The 14,938-nt window shown below is 46.9% G+C and overlaps 1 protein-coding gene across 4 annotated transcripts in view; it reads right to left on the bottom strand.

Moving 5' to 3' along the window:
• The window catches only part of ARHGAP44 (Rho GTPase activating protein 44), a 118,762-nt gene extending 108,900 nt beyond the window's left edge, over positions 1 to 9,862 (bottom strand). For all 4 annotated transcript variants that reach the window (XR_009595336.1, XM_027974856.2, XM_027974857.2 and 1 more), the window contains exon 1: positions 9,507 to 9,862. Coding sequence is in view for 3 of the 4 variants with exons in the window: in XM_027974856.2 (XP_027830657.1) it covers positions 9,507 to 9,559 (53 nt within the window). In the remaining variant the exon portion in view is untranslated. The remainder of the gene's footprint in view (positions 1 to 9,506) is intronic.
• Between the last annotated feature and the right edge of the window lie 5,076 nt (positions 9,863 to 14,938).

The following is a 14,938-nucleotide window of genomic DNA, read 5'->3' as shown; positions in this document are numbered from 1 at the left end:
TGGTAAAGAATCCACCAGCCAATGCGGGCGACATGGGTTTGATTCTTAGGTTGGGAAGATGTCCTAGAGGAGGAAACGGCAACCTGCTCCAGTATTCTTGCCTGGGAAATCCAGGAACAGAGGAGCCTGGAGTCCTGCAGTACCTGGGGTCACAAAGAGTCAGATAAGACTTAGCAACAAAAGAACACATAGGAATACTGAATGCCCAAATCCTAAAGCACTAAACCTAGCACTGTATAAAAATAACTAGCAAGCATAGTCAAATAAGATCAACTGCAGGAAGGCAGGGAGAGCTCAATATTAGAAAGTCTACTGAGGCTCAGGAATGTACAACACAAGGCCTTCATGTGTAGGAGGAACTATCAGCAGCACAGAAAATAATGCTTGGAACATAGTAAGTGCTCAATAAATATCTATGGCATAAATTACTGAGTGAAAAATACATGACTACCTCTAAAGACCGCGACAATGTAGTCAAATTAAACTTTGGTGCAAAAGAAAAATTCAAAATAAAATAATAAATGTATGCGACATGTAATATGATTAAAAAACAAAGTCTCTCAAACCAATCATGCATTTCCAGAGCTAATAAGACAGGGAAGTTCACATTTCACCATATATTCATCAATAGTTTAACACTGTTCTATAAGTCCTAGACAATGCAATTAGACATGAAAATATGATAAGTATAATACTGGAGAGGAAGAAACAAAATTACTACTTGTAGAAAATATGATTACTACTTGGAAAACTCAATACACTCAATTTCTGTTAAAGTACTTATAAGCAATGAGAAAGTCTGGATGAAGGTGATCAAGATAATTATACAAGAATCAACAACTTTCCTACATTCCAACAATAAAGAGTAACAAAATATCACTTAACAAAAGACTCCAACCATTAAGGCTACAGTAATGACAATAACAAATTACCTAAACATAAATGCAAGATTATTCAGGACCTTTGTAGACAAAAACTAGATTATAGGATCATAAACAAACTGGAATAAATATGTCATTCCCAGACAGAAAGAATTCTCATCATACTAAATACTGCAAAATTGTCAATTTTTCCCAACTTAATGCATACATTTTAAAACACTAAAAATAAACCAGTGAGCAAAGCCAAAAGAATATAATCAACATTTTTTTTAAATATGGAAGCTATTTATAACTAGCTGTGACTAAGGCACACAATCTTTAGGCAAAGCTGTTGAGTCCTAATTGTCAAGCCAAGGAGTTGCCCCAGACGAAGCTAGGATGAAGGGCCCAGACCAACTCCATTGCTCTCCTGCCCAAAGGATGGGATGTACCGATCCACCCCTGCTCACCTGGGCAGCAAAGCCCACCTCAAATCCCTGCTCAGTGCCAAAGAATTGATGCTTTTGAACTGTGGTGCTGTGGAAGACTCTTGAGAGTCCCTTGGACTGCAAGGAGCTCAAACCAGCCCATCCTAAAGGAAATCAACCCTGAATACTCATTCAAGGACTGCTGCTGAAGCTCTAGTACTGTGGCCACCTGATGTGAAGAGCTGACTCACTGGAAAAGACCCTGATGCTGGAAAACATTGAGAGCAGGAGGAAAAGAGGACAAAGAGGATGAAAGGTTAGAAAGCACCACCGATTCAATGGATATGAACTCTGGGAGAGAGCAAAGGACAGAGGAGCCTGGCGTACTGCAGTCCATGGCATCGCCAAGAGTCAGAAACAGCTCAGCAACTGAACAACAACAACTGTTTAGAAACAAAAACTAAACTTGACACCTATGTGATGTCACACACCAAAATCACAGAATTTGACAAATAAAAGATCTGGTGGCAAAATAAAATTATATAAATGGTAATGAAAATGTATCAGTATTTATGTAATCTTAGGCTGAGAAAAGTGTTCCAAAGCATAACATTTAAAGCACAAACCATAAATTGATAGACTTGAGGTCATGAAATATTAAAAATGACATAAAATATCAAAGGCAGAGAAAACTATAGGGAGACTGCATGGCATAAGACTAAGTGTATATACTTAATATATTAGCAATGACCTTAAAATCAATCAGAAATAGTCATGAACATGACTGTAAAGACATGGGACAAAGACCTATGCAGGCAACTCACAAAAGGCCACAGACATCCAATAGACATAAAAAATGCTCAACCTCACTATAGAAATTTGAGAGGAAAAAAGGTTTTGGTTTTATTCAGGTAATTAACAAAGTCATAAAATTAGTTACTGATGGAGTTGGGGAGAAGAAATTAACAATTCTTCTGAGGATGAAAACAGAAAATGTGTGTGTGATTCATATATATGAAATATACACTCTCACAGTCTTAAAAACTCATTTATTCTTTGGCCTAGAAACTCCGTTTCTAAGACCTCATCCTAGGAAAGTAAACCCATAGGAAATACTTGCTACATGATTACCAAAGGCACTCAGTGGACTCTAATGTAACATTACATAGCTTTGAAAAGTCATGCTGTAAACACAGCTACCGACATGGGAAGATATTCAAAATATAACACAAAGAAGGAAAAGACGGGTTGCAAAAAGTACAGAGCCACTGGTCTCTATGTCTTTAAGAATAGAAATATACCTATTAAAAACTTGGAAGACTATATCCATAATATTACTGTGGTCTCCAGGTAGTCAGATTACTGGTTTGGGGGGTTTCTGTTTTGTTTTCTGGCCATACCTTGTGGCAGGCAGGATCTAGGCTCCCGACTAGGGATTGAACCCGAGCCCTCTGCAGTGGAAGTAGGGAGTCTTAACCACCCATGAAGTCGCTCCAGGTAGTAAGATTGATGTTTGTTTTTTTTTTTTTTTTTGCCTTTTTGCCCACCCTCAAGTCTATAACTTTTCTACAATAAACAAGTATCGTCTACACAACCGAAAAGAAAGTTTTTAAAAAAGTAAATTGAATTCTGTGGGAAAATAAACATTTATCCTAAAAATAAACTCTGAAGTTGGAAAATGAAAGCAAAAACATCTGCTTCCTGGACAGAAAGGAGAGTTTAAAATTGCTAGACAGCCACACACTTCCCAAAGGCAGAGGTGCGTCAGCACCCAACGGGAGAGCCCTGACTCTTTCCCACTCCCGGTCTCCCCACACCTCTCTCCAAACTACCACTAACTCCTTGCAGAGTTGAGGCTTAATTGTATTATTTCCCATTGTCATCAATATAGCATTTGAAATACATGTTTTCATTATCAATATGGCATTTGAATCTCATATTATTAAAAGAGATCAGGAGATCCTTACTAATCCCCTCTAAAAGAAACAACCTTCAACTGAATGACTGTTCTGCTCAGCTACTGATTCACTTTGTCTAGAGGGGAAACAGTCGTCATCACCCATCGTGATACATTTCTTCACTGGATGGACAATGGGAGGTGGGGAGTCATTATCTGCTGCTGAGAATGGCTCCCTGGTGATGACTTGCAGGTCTGGGAGAACAGAGTCCTGCAGGAAATCCTGACAACCGGGAGCAGCCCAGCCCGAGGCTGCAAGCTGGCAGGTCTGCATAGTGAGGAGCCTGGAAGACTCAAGCAGAGAATACATTCCAGATCTGCTAGCCTGCTCATCCGTCGGTGAGTACATTCTGTTTCTCTGTCACACACACACACCGCAGCAGGTGGCCTGACATAGGCTTCCATAAAACTAATGAAAAACATCACTCTGAGACCTTACAAACATCCACAGTGCTCCTGGGGGGACAGGTTTGGGTGTGCCCAGCCCTATTGCGTAACAGAAAGACACAGGGAAATACAGGCAGGAGCACAAGAGTCCGATGACTAATCTGGAGTTGGTTCTGACTTTTCTGTGACGCCCTATCAACTGGACCATGGCTCTTAGGAGGCCTGCTGATGGGCCAAGAAGTGTCTCAGAGACACCTTCAGGAAAAGATCCTCACTGGTCTTGGCTGCTTTGGCTCGAGCCAAGGTGTCTGCAGCACCAGTGCTCCTGGAGACGGCTGCATCCTCGGCATCTATCTGGGTACCCCTGGTGGCAGCAGTGGCATCCTGAGAGCTGCACAGCAGCAGTGATGCTCAGCCTGCCCGGCTCTGCACCAGAAACCAAGCCTGCCCAAGGGGGCAGGCCGAGCAGTCTAGAAGTGGAAGACGGGGCTGCACAGACCAAACTTGACCTTCCACTCCGCCAACTCAGAGCTTTAAGAACCAAAGAATCCAACCCAACCGGACTTGGTCCCTCCCACACTTCCAGAGCTCCTTGTCTACTTGAGTCCCTTGAACATCACCCTGTTTTGCACATGAGCACTGAGGGCTTCCCAGGTGGCACCTGCCAATTTGGGAGACATAAGAGACGGGGGTTCGATTCCTGGGTCAGCAGGATCCCCTGGAGAAACAAATGGCAGCCCACTCCAGTATTCTTGCCTGGAGAATCCCATGGACAGAGGAGCCTGGTGGGCTATGGTTCATGGGGTCACAAAGAGTTGGACACGACTAATGTGACTTAGCACAGAGCCCATTGATAGCCATCACTGGTCAGTGGCTGTGGGCATCTGAGAAGTCCTTTACACTCGGAAGCCAGTGTTTTCAGAGGACTGAATGGGCACAAGGAGCCTCACCAACCATTTCCTGGGTACTCGATATAAGCCAGGCTCCCTTTAACTCTTAACAGACATCTACAGCAGGGGCTGCTATGCCATCCACCACCCCTCACTGGAGCCTGAAGGAACCTCCTCCTCACCAAATCAAGGTGCTAGTTTTACTTCCATTTTCTCAGTCACCTAGTGTGTTATCACTCAGTTGTGTCTGACACTTTTGTGACCCCATGGATTGTAGCCTGCCAGGCTCCTCTGTCCATGGAATTCTCCAGGCAAGAATACTGGAGTGGGTAGCCATTCTCATCTCCATGGGGACCTTCTTGACCCAGGGATCAAACCCACGTTTCCTGCACTGCAGGCAGCTTCTTTACCGTCTGAGCCACCAGGAAGGCCAGTTTTAGTTCTATTTTCTGGGTCACCTAGCAGGTCTCTAAATCTCAGCTCAGGGCTCTATTTCCACCCAACACAAACCACATGCCATTTTCAGGAAAAAATACTCTATGTCTTTCAGAGTGCCTCTCACCCCAGCAACCGATAGACTCTCCTGAAGGTAAAAAACTCAGTATCCTAAGTCAGCATGAACTGATTCCTCCCTTAACTCCTGCTCTATCCTTCCAAAGCCCAGGAGTACAGCTGTGGTCATGCATCAGTACATCCATTACCATCCCAAAAGGAGAAAGGGGCCGTGTCTGGAGCCTCTCTGCATCCTTGTCTATGACACCAGGACCTCTCGTTCACTTATATATTCAATTGCCAAAGAATTTCAGAGAACCGACTATATGCCAGGCATTAGAGGACAGCTGTTCCTGCCTGCAAGGAGCTTAAAGTCTACTGGGAAAGGTAAATGAGACAAGATAAAAATTACAGTACACAAGAGAAAAGGGTTTTGTTTACTCTGCACAGCAACAGTTCGTGAACAAGTACAGAGCCTGGCAAACAGCAGGCATCCAATAAGCATTTACTGAATGAAAGAATAAGCATACAAGCCAGGAATGGCATCTGCCCAAAGGTACTTGTGGCTACTATTTATGAAGCATGCCTTGGCTGAGCATGGTTTTGGGTGCTTTCTGGGTCTAATCCCATGACCTCATTGCCACAATCACAACATCACTGGTACTGAGTCCAAGCTTGTACTGCTCGCCACACAAGAGGCCAATAAATTGAGAGAGGAGCTGTTGGACCAAGGAATAGTGACTTTATTTGGAAAGCCAGCAAACCAAGAAGATGGTGGACTCATGTCCCAAAGATCCATCTCGCCTGAGTTCGAATTCAGGCTTCTTTTACATTAATACTAAAAAAAAAAAAAAAAGGCGGGGGGACGGACAGTAAAGTCAAACATTTCTTGGTTTGGGTTAGCCTCCAGAAGGGATGTGTTACTTTCTTTCTCCCTGCAGTCATTCGCAGGTGAGCTTGATCAGGAAGTTTCCCGGAAGCTAAACTAAGGTATTTTGGCTTAATGCTCATGACCTGGGGGGCAGGACTCCCAGAGACGGGTCATTATGTGTAATTTAAGCTTACTGGCAACATCCCTTTAGTGATGAACTTGTCATAGAATACAAAAGGTCCTTTCCTATTACATCACCTCAGCACAACCCTTATTATGCCCATTTTGCAGATGAGGAAACTAAAGAGCAGAGCCCAGCTCAAGATCCTGTAGTCAGTAACCATCCAGCCAGATCCATCCCACTCGAAAGCCAGTGCTACCTGGAACCACGAGGCGCTTGGTGGTACAGTCTGGAAAGTCGAGAGATGCTTCCCAAAAGATGGGCTGCAGTGAACGGAGAGGAGAAGGAATCTGTGCACAGATGGGAGAAGCAAACCAAGGAGGAGACGACACTTTTCCTAGTTAACTGCAGTGGGCTTGAAACTTTTCCCAGTTGTTGGCACCCTCTCTACAGAGAAGTACTCACTTCAAGAGAAAATACTGCTAACTCCATAAGGTATGTGTAAGTACAGAATTTCCTCGTTAAAGAGACTGGATCTGATCCCTGGCAGTTTTATATTCAGAAGACGTCCAGAACCTACCACTTACAGAAGGCAAGCCGGGTGAGATGCCAAGAGGTAGGACCACCCTCGCATCTCTTTGCCCTCCCTCAAAGACAAGAATATCATCCTTTCAAAGACACACAGGGCAAGCATCCAGTGGCTTGTTAAAGCATCACCAATAGGTGGTCCACCAACCCCACACCTAAATTCCAAGCATCCAATCCCACTGCTTCTACCGAGTCAAGAAATTAAGAAGCAGCGTTAGGATCATGCCTTGGTACGTTCTCCGTAAGAGAAAGTGACTGCCCCCTTTTACTTACCTGCATGGACCCCATGGTCAACTGGATTAATTAGCAACCATGAACTGAGGACCAACTGCCTAGAAGGCACTGCACTATACACACTGAGCATACAACAGCAGTAGGTACATTCTACGGTTTCGTGCTTGTAAGAAATTAAAAAAAAAAAAAAATGAAAAAGAAGAGCATTTCAAAGAGCGATGAGTGCTGTGACAAAAATGAATAAGATGATGGGGGGAGTGGGAAGAGGGGAAGGGGCCCTCTCAAGTCTTTGAGCAACGACCTGGATGAAGAGGAAGAGGCATGCAGGAAGAGCAGACCCTTAGCCAAGCAGGGAAAGTGGGAAACACCTGGAGCAAGATCCCCAGACTGAAGTGAGCTTGGTGCGTTTGGGGCAAGGAAGGCCGCCGTCGATGGAGCACAGAGGAGGAGGGGAGGGGTCAGCGGAACAGAAGGAGAATGAAAAGACCAGAAGGGAGCCACGTCTGGCAGGGTCTTGTAGGCCCCTGGAAAGATCTGGGGCGCTCAGGGCAATGAAAAGCCACTGAAGCCTTTTCAGCAGCAAAATAATACAAACTAGTTTTTGCCCTAAAAGGTTCACTCAACTCAGAACGTCATCAAAATGGATAGAGACTAGTGATTAACACAACAGTGAGCTGGTCCCAACGCTACCTGATAAAGAGTCAAAATTCATCCATACGTCAGCAATCACCAGTGTCTCCATAAACAAGTGGAAAGCACCTCTTAGTGACCAGCTGCTTGGCGCTCCAAGAATATGCTTTCAAATTAGTAAGAACACCTGGTACCTATGCTGAAACCCAACCTCCATTCTCCCTTGGTCATTCCATCCATGGATGAGGCTGGAAATCAGGTTTTACGCCCAAGGTTCTACTTTGAAACAAGTCCTGAAAAGAAACAGCTGTGTTTTAGGGGTACTGGGAAGAAAGCATGACACCTTGCTAACATTTTGCTTCGATGACCGAAGTGGAACCTCAAGACCAAGTGAGAAGGGAGATCCAGGTCTAAGGTTATAGGTCCCTGGTCACGTGGTTGGTCTGGTGTGAAGACCTGAAGACCTATGCCAGCCCCTGGGGTGATGCAGAAGTCAATCACTAAAGACAGGTCAACTGGACCATCATCTGCTAAATGACCCAGACAGGAAAACACGGTTTCCGCATCCAACATACGGAAAGGCAGCCCACGTGAGGCTCTATCTGTGGCAATACCATGCCAGAAATCTGGGCTAATCTGACTCTGCTATTCATAAATTCTCCCCCCTGTGAAAGCACATGTGTTTGGGAAAAAGGAAAATGCATCCAAGTCCATTTTAGATATGGTTGCTTGGGAGCCATCTGGAAGCCTAACAAGCCGCCCGCATCCCCCCTGCCCCCAAATGCCCACAGTAATTAGGGCAGTGTGCTTAGAAGGGTGTTCAGTGTCCCCCCCAGGAGGACCACACTCCCGACTGGCCAGATGCCAGCTGGGGCTCCATTTCCCACCCAGTAAAGGTATTTGGTTTCTTGGTAAACCTAGTGGAGGGCCCTCGAGGTGTTGAGCTTGTACTTGAATTGCACCCAAGATTGGGTTCTCTTCTTTTCCCCGGCCTTAAGACAGCACACCCAAATTCCTTGGCCACAGAAGGAACGGAAATCTCTCTCCAGGGACAGAAGTTTCACGAAAAACCCTCTCTACCCAACCAGTCTGTGTGCAGAGCTTGGGAAGAGACCCACCGGAACCCTTATGTAACAGGAACAGACACCGGCACCCCACACAGCGGCCCCAGGAGACACTAGCCCAGATGTAGCCCATTTTGGTGATGACAGTCGGCGGCGGGGTCTTGCGCTAGGATCCGGTTCTTTCCAACTCTGGGGCCGGGGTTCCCCCCGCCCCTGGCCTCCCCTACCTGGCTGTGATCTTCCTTCTGCTTATCTCATCTTCCAGAGGAGTTGGGCCTCCTCTGCAGCCTTCACCGCCACCCCCGCCGCCCCACCCCCAGCAAGCCGCCACTGAAATCAGTGTCAGGACCGAGCGACTGCCGCGCCATTCCACCAGCACCTTCCCTGCCGCGGCCCCCACCCCTACCGATCTCTCCCCGCCACCTAACACCTCGACAAACCCGGCCAGGAAAAGAGATTCAGCATCTTGCACAGCCAGAGCCCCGGGAGGGGCAGGCTCAGCTGTCAAGCCGACCCACCAGGCCCAACATTTCCCCCCTCCCCGCGCCGCCGGACCCCCCAAGGAGCCCCGAACTCGGAGCTGGAGGGGCATGCATCTTCGAAGAGCGACCGCGGGTCGGCGGCCTCCAGCACGATCAGAGCGAACACCTGTTTCCAGGACGCTCTGGTGCCAGAGGGTGAAGGGAGTCCCGGGGGGTGGGGGGGGGGGGGGGGTGCAGGGAGGACAAGGTGAAGGGGCAGCTGGGGACGCAGGTAAAGGATGCGTCATTCTTCGCGCTTGGCAACCAGAGCCCCGGAGCGGCGGGCAGAGATCCAGAATGGCTCGGGGGTCCGAGAGAACTTCGGGGAGGAGGGGTCGCGCCCGCGAGCGACGCCCCGAGCTAGGGCAGAGGACCGGCGGGGGCCGGCGAGCCCGCTCCATCACCTACCTGCGCGCGCAGGGGGATACAGCCCCGCCGCGCGCCCGGCCCGCGGGTGACCTACCTGCCCACCGTCTGGTTGGCCAGCTGGCGCATGCGGTTGAACTGCTTCTTCATCGTGGCCCCGCTGGCGCGTTAGCCCGGAGCTGGGGAGGACGAAGCAGCCCGGAGCCCGCCGCAGGGTTACATGGCTCCCGCGCCGAGCCTCCCGGGCGGCGGCACTGCGGAGCCTCTCGAGCCGTCTGGCCCGCTCGCGGCTCCCTCCCGGGGGCTCCACCGCCTACTCCTCGTGCAGCCGCGGAGCCCTCATGGCCACGCCCGGGCCGCCCTGGGCGCCGCCGCCGGGTCCGCCCCGGCCGCTGCCCCTAGCCCAGCTACGGCGCGGGACCCGGGTCTCCGCAGGCTGGCCGCTGACCGGCTGGCCCGGGAGGGGGGCGTCCCCGCTGCGCCTGTGCAGAGGGCGCCGTGCATTCTGGGGCTTGTAGTTCCGCGGCTCGGCGCCCACCTCGCCACGGTCCCGGGTGTCCACGTGGGGCCAGCGGCTCTGCCCTTGTTTTCCGGCTTTAGAAATAGCAAAGTGGAACCGAGAATACAACAGCAAATAAGGAGCATCCATTGCCTTTTTTTTTTCTTTTTAATGAAATACAGGGCATGTACAATATCATGTCAGTTTCAGGTGTACTGGGTTTCCCTGGAGGCTCAGAGGGTAAAGAATCTGCCTGCAATGCAGGAGACCTGGGTTCAGCCCCTGGGTTGGGAAGACTCCTTGGAGAAGGGAATGGCTACCCACTCCAGTATTCTTGCCTAGAGAACATGGAGAGAGGTGCCTCGCAGGCTGCAATCGCAGGGAGTCGGACAGGACTGAGGGACTAATACTTCAGGTGTCTCACATGATGATTTGACATTTGCAAACGATCACCGCCATAATCTAGTAACCAACTGTCCCCACACAAAGCTATTACAATGTTACTGACCATATCCCTTATGTTGCAAAGGTCCAACAGAACAGAGCAACTGAACAACTGACATATAACTGGAGATTTGTGCCTCTTAATCCCCTTCACCTCTTTCGCCCCCTGCCTCCCACCCTCCTTTCTGGAAACCACCTGTTTGTATTTTAAGAGAATGTAAGGTGTTGCTGCTTTGAATTCCCAGAAGGAAGACATGCCTGCAAGAACATGGCTCATAAAGCTGCAGATGATTAACACTGAGGGCCTGGGTTAAGCTTGGGGCAAGAGTGTTGGGCAGATTTTGCACCAGGTGTAGCATACATCCCAGAAGTGTGATGCTTGCTTCTCAACAAACCTAGTAGGTAACCAGAAGCCAATAAAATGATAGTGGCATGATCACGGGTTCCAGTTTGACTGGGATCACTTTCTTGTGTGGCTTAGACTCCAGCCTCATGTCCCTATTACTGCTGAAGACCAAGTGCCATCAGCTGTGACTGGCCAGCAGCATCCTACATGGTGGTGGCGCATTAGCATCAGTTGGCTTTTGAAAAGGGGTCATGACCTTCTGCAGCCTTTATCCTTTGGAAAACAATGGTGACTTCAGTTAGGTTTTATCATCATCTACCAAGTAAGAGCAGTGTGTTGGGTGGGAGGGTCTTTGGATCAAAGAGATATGAGTATTACAACTCCAAATACCAGTTATATAACCTTAGGGAGAAAGAAAGCTTAGGGGCTTCCCTGGTGGCTCAGACGGTAAAGCGTCTGCCTGCAATGCGGGAGACCCGAGCTTGATTCCTGGTTCGGGAAGATCCCCTGGAGAAGGAAATGGCAATCCACTCCAGCACTCTTGCCTGGAAAATCCCATAGACGGAGGAGCCTGGTAGGCTACAGTCCATGGGGTCGCGAAGAGTCAGACGCGACTGAGCGACTTCACTTCACCTCACTTCAGGGAGAAAGTACATACCCTCTCTAAGTCAGTTTTCTCATCTCCAATAGAGAAATAATACCGCTTGAGAGATAGCAAAGTTAGAGATCTGTTTGCTAAACTATCAACAATCAAGTAACATCTAAATTTCTATATAGTACATTATGTCCTCTTCATTTCCTACAAATAAGATTAGCATGATTGCAATAGAGAGAAATGCTCTTCCTACAGCAGAATTACTAGTCTGACAAATGAAAGAACTTTTTTTTGCAATGGGCTATTTTGCATAGGTTGATTATAGTCTCAAGACGTCCTACATATGGTTCTAAGTATCTTGCTGACCAGCTGAACGAAAGATGGTTTGAGGCATGTCTTGGCTGAATGAACATGAAATCTTTAATTAAGTCGTGAATTTAGCCTCAGCTTATTAGGTCAGCAGCTCTAGCCAATTAATAAGTTAAGGCATTATTTGCTTTTAACTGAGTTATGCCTATAATGTCAATATAATTTTTCTACAAACTAAAGTTATTTCCATTTTGAGAATTTTTTTAAAAAACCAAGTCACAGCATGTTTTTCTATGTATAAATAATAGTGAGGCAGTAAGGACACTGGGTGACTTTTATTAATAGTAGCACTGTCTCCCGTAATGTCTAGAGTGTCCAGTATATCAGTCACGGCAGCACATGGCTATTGAAATTAAAATTGAAAATGTAATTCCTCAGGACTTCCCTGGTGGTCCAGTGTTTAAGATGCTGTACTTCCACTGCAGGGGGCACAAGTTCGATAGATGGTCAGGGAACTAAGATCCCTGGACACCACCTGGTGCAGCCTAAAAATTAAAAAATAATTTTAAAACATTGGGGCTTCCCTGGTGGCTCAGTAGTAAAGAATCTGCCTGCCAATGCAGGAATCACAGGTTCGATCCCTGATCTGGAAGATCCCTCATACTGCAGAGCAACTAAGCCCTCTTGCCACAATTATTGAGCCTGTGCTCTAGAGCCCAGGAGCTGGAACTACCGAGCCCATGTGTCAGGAGTCCGAGCTCGGCCACCACAGTGAGAAGTCCGCAGAGCGCACAGCGCAACAAAGGGCAGCACCCGCTTCCCAGCAATGGAGAAGAGACCGTGCAGCAACAACGAGCCCAAACAGCCACAAATAAAAAAATCTTAAAAAAAAAAAATACTATCCTCCAATTAAAACTTTTAAAAGTTAAAAGTAATAAAATTTAGTTTCTCCATCATCTTAGCCACATTTTAAGGGCTTCATAGCCCCATGAGACTAGGGGGTTGCTGTGTTGAACAGCACAGAATTAGGAGATTCGTACCATCTCAGAAAGTTCTAGTGGACAGCACTTGTCCTCCAGAACTCCGGCAGACGACTCCGATATCATGTCAGCCTCTGCCTTCAATGCTGAGATATTTCAGTTCTGTTCTGCTTCTCCTCAAAAGGCAGCCTACCCTGCTAGACTGTGGTCTAATAATACGTTATTAACTGATGGTTTCTTCACAGGTTTCTGTTCTCCTATGAGTTTTTCCTCCATTCAAGAAGCAGCCAGGGCTTTTTCTGCTTCCTACCCCAGGGAGGGGATGACAGTGTAGAAAAAAAGAGAAAGGAGTGTCAAATCTTTTCATCTCTCAAAGCAGACTTCAGAAACACATGTGAGAGAATAGAGTTTTTTTTTTAAAAAGGGGGTTTTGAGTTTGAAGATTACAGACTTTGGAATGTTGATGTCTATGCCATAAATAGCAGCGTTTGAAGAGTAGCCTACCCCGTATATTCTAGATAAAGAACCCCCAAGCTGTGGGATACTGACGATGATGATTGGGGAGTGGGAAAGGAGACAGGGAGAGGAAAAGCTGATGACGAATGTGCGGATTTTATTATTGTTCAAAAATTTCACTGCCTCTCTCCATAGGAAGGGATGATACTTCCTCTTCTGAGGTCAAGATCAGTCACGTGATTTTTTCCTTGGACATAGAATATGCACAGAGGTGATTTATGCCACTTTAAAGTAGAAGCTTTAAGAGTCATTTTGTGATCCACCCCCTTCTTTCTTTACACCAGCAATGAGCAGTTGGGGGCTGCTGTGGATCAGAGTCACAGTTATCCATTTGGAGTGAAAAAAATAATACCTTTGTTGTTGTAAGTCAGAGGTTAGAGGACTGTTCATTACTGCAGCATCACTGAGTCTAAGCTTACTACAGAAGGAATCTCTAAGAAAGTGACTTGCCTCATCCTCTTCCCAAGGTCACAGTTTAAGTAGAGTCCAGGAAGGCAGGAGACAGGGAGATTACATAGCTGTGGGTCATACAGAAAGGTGACAGAGGCCCTCCACATGGAGGACCTGGAGTGCCCGAAACCTAGAGTGCCATGTGCAGTGAGCGTGTGTGCTAGGAGGGCCTACAAAGGCACCGAAAGAGCTGGGCATGATGCTGTCGGCAACAGAGATAAGGAGAAGGCAGCAATGGCTGAGGTGTGGAATGAAGAAGCCCCAGATTACCTGAAATTTGATTTCTACCTCCAGAAGAATGGATTGAACGTTTCAATTAAGCTCATTTGAAGAAGAAGCTGAAAAGAGGGAGGAGGGGAGAGGAAGGAGAGAGGGAGGCAGGGGAGGGGAAGGGGGAGGAAGGTGAGGGAGGAGGGAAGAAAGAAAGAGACGGTGGACAAGAAGAAGGAAGGGGAAGAGAAAGAACATTCTGCTTCTCATATCCCTGACTTTGATCTATGGCAGGGTTACACTTCCTGCTCCTGTGGACCTTAAATGTGACCACATGACTTGCTTTGACCAACAAAAATAAGGGCTTCTTACTTGCTTCAGTAATGTTGTAGTACTATTTATCTGAGATCCCTTTCCTCTGAAATCTGATATTCCACTTGGAAGCCCGTGAATTAGTTTTAGCATCTTCATTCTGCACCCCAGCATTGGCTGGAGCTGCCCTGTCCAACTCAGAAGTCACAAAAGACATGTGCTTATTTAAATTTCAATTAAATTCAATAAAATTACAGATTTAGTTCCTGAGTGACACTAGCCATATTTCAAATACCCCCAAACCACACGTAACTAGTGCCTGCCATATTAGATAGTGTTGAACAGAGCATCTACATCACCACTGACAGTTCCACTGGACAGTACTGGTCTGGAGAACAGAATTCAAAATACAGGGCAAAAATTCCATACGATATCACTTTTATGTGGAATCTAAAGTATGAGACAAATGAACTTATCTACAAAACAGAAACAGACTCACAAAAACAGAGAACAAACTAGTGGTTATCAAAGAGGAAGGGGGTGGGGGAGGGATAAATTAGGAGTGTGGGATTAGCAGATACATGCAACTATCTATAAAATAGAGAATCAACTCCTATATGGCACAGGGAACTATATTCAGCCTTCTGTAATGACCTATAATGGAAAAGAAACTGAAAAAGTGTGTGTGTGTCTCTCTCTGTGTGTGTGTGTGTCTGTCTGTCTGTCTGCAGGCTTCCCAGGTGGCACAGTGGTAAAGAATCTGCCTGCTAATTCAGGAGATTCAAGAGACATAGGTTCCATCCCTGGGTTGGGAAGATCCCCTGGAGGCAACCCTCTCCAAGAATCTTGCCTGGAAAATTCCATGAAC

This window comes from Ovis aries, chromosome 11 (genome assembly GCF_016772045.2).
Source record: "Ovis aries strain OAR_USU_Benz2616 breed Rambouillet chromosome 11, ARS-UI_Ramb_v3.0, whole genome shotgun sequence".
Classification (NCBI taxonomy): domain Eukaryota; kingdom Metazoa; phylum Chordata; class Mammalia; order Artiodactyla; family Bovidae; genus Ovis; species Ovis aries.
Note: the sequence above shows the minus strand (reverse complement) of the source record. Positions and strands in the feature narration are given on the sequence as shown.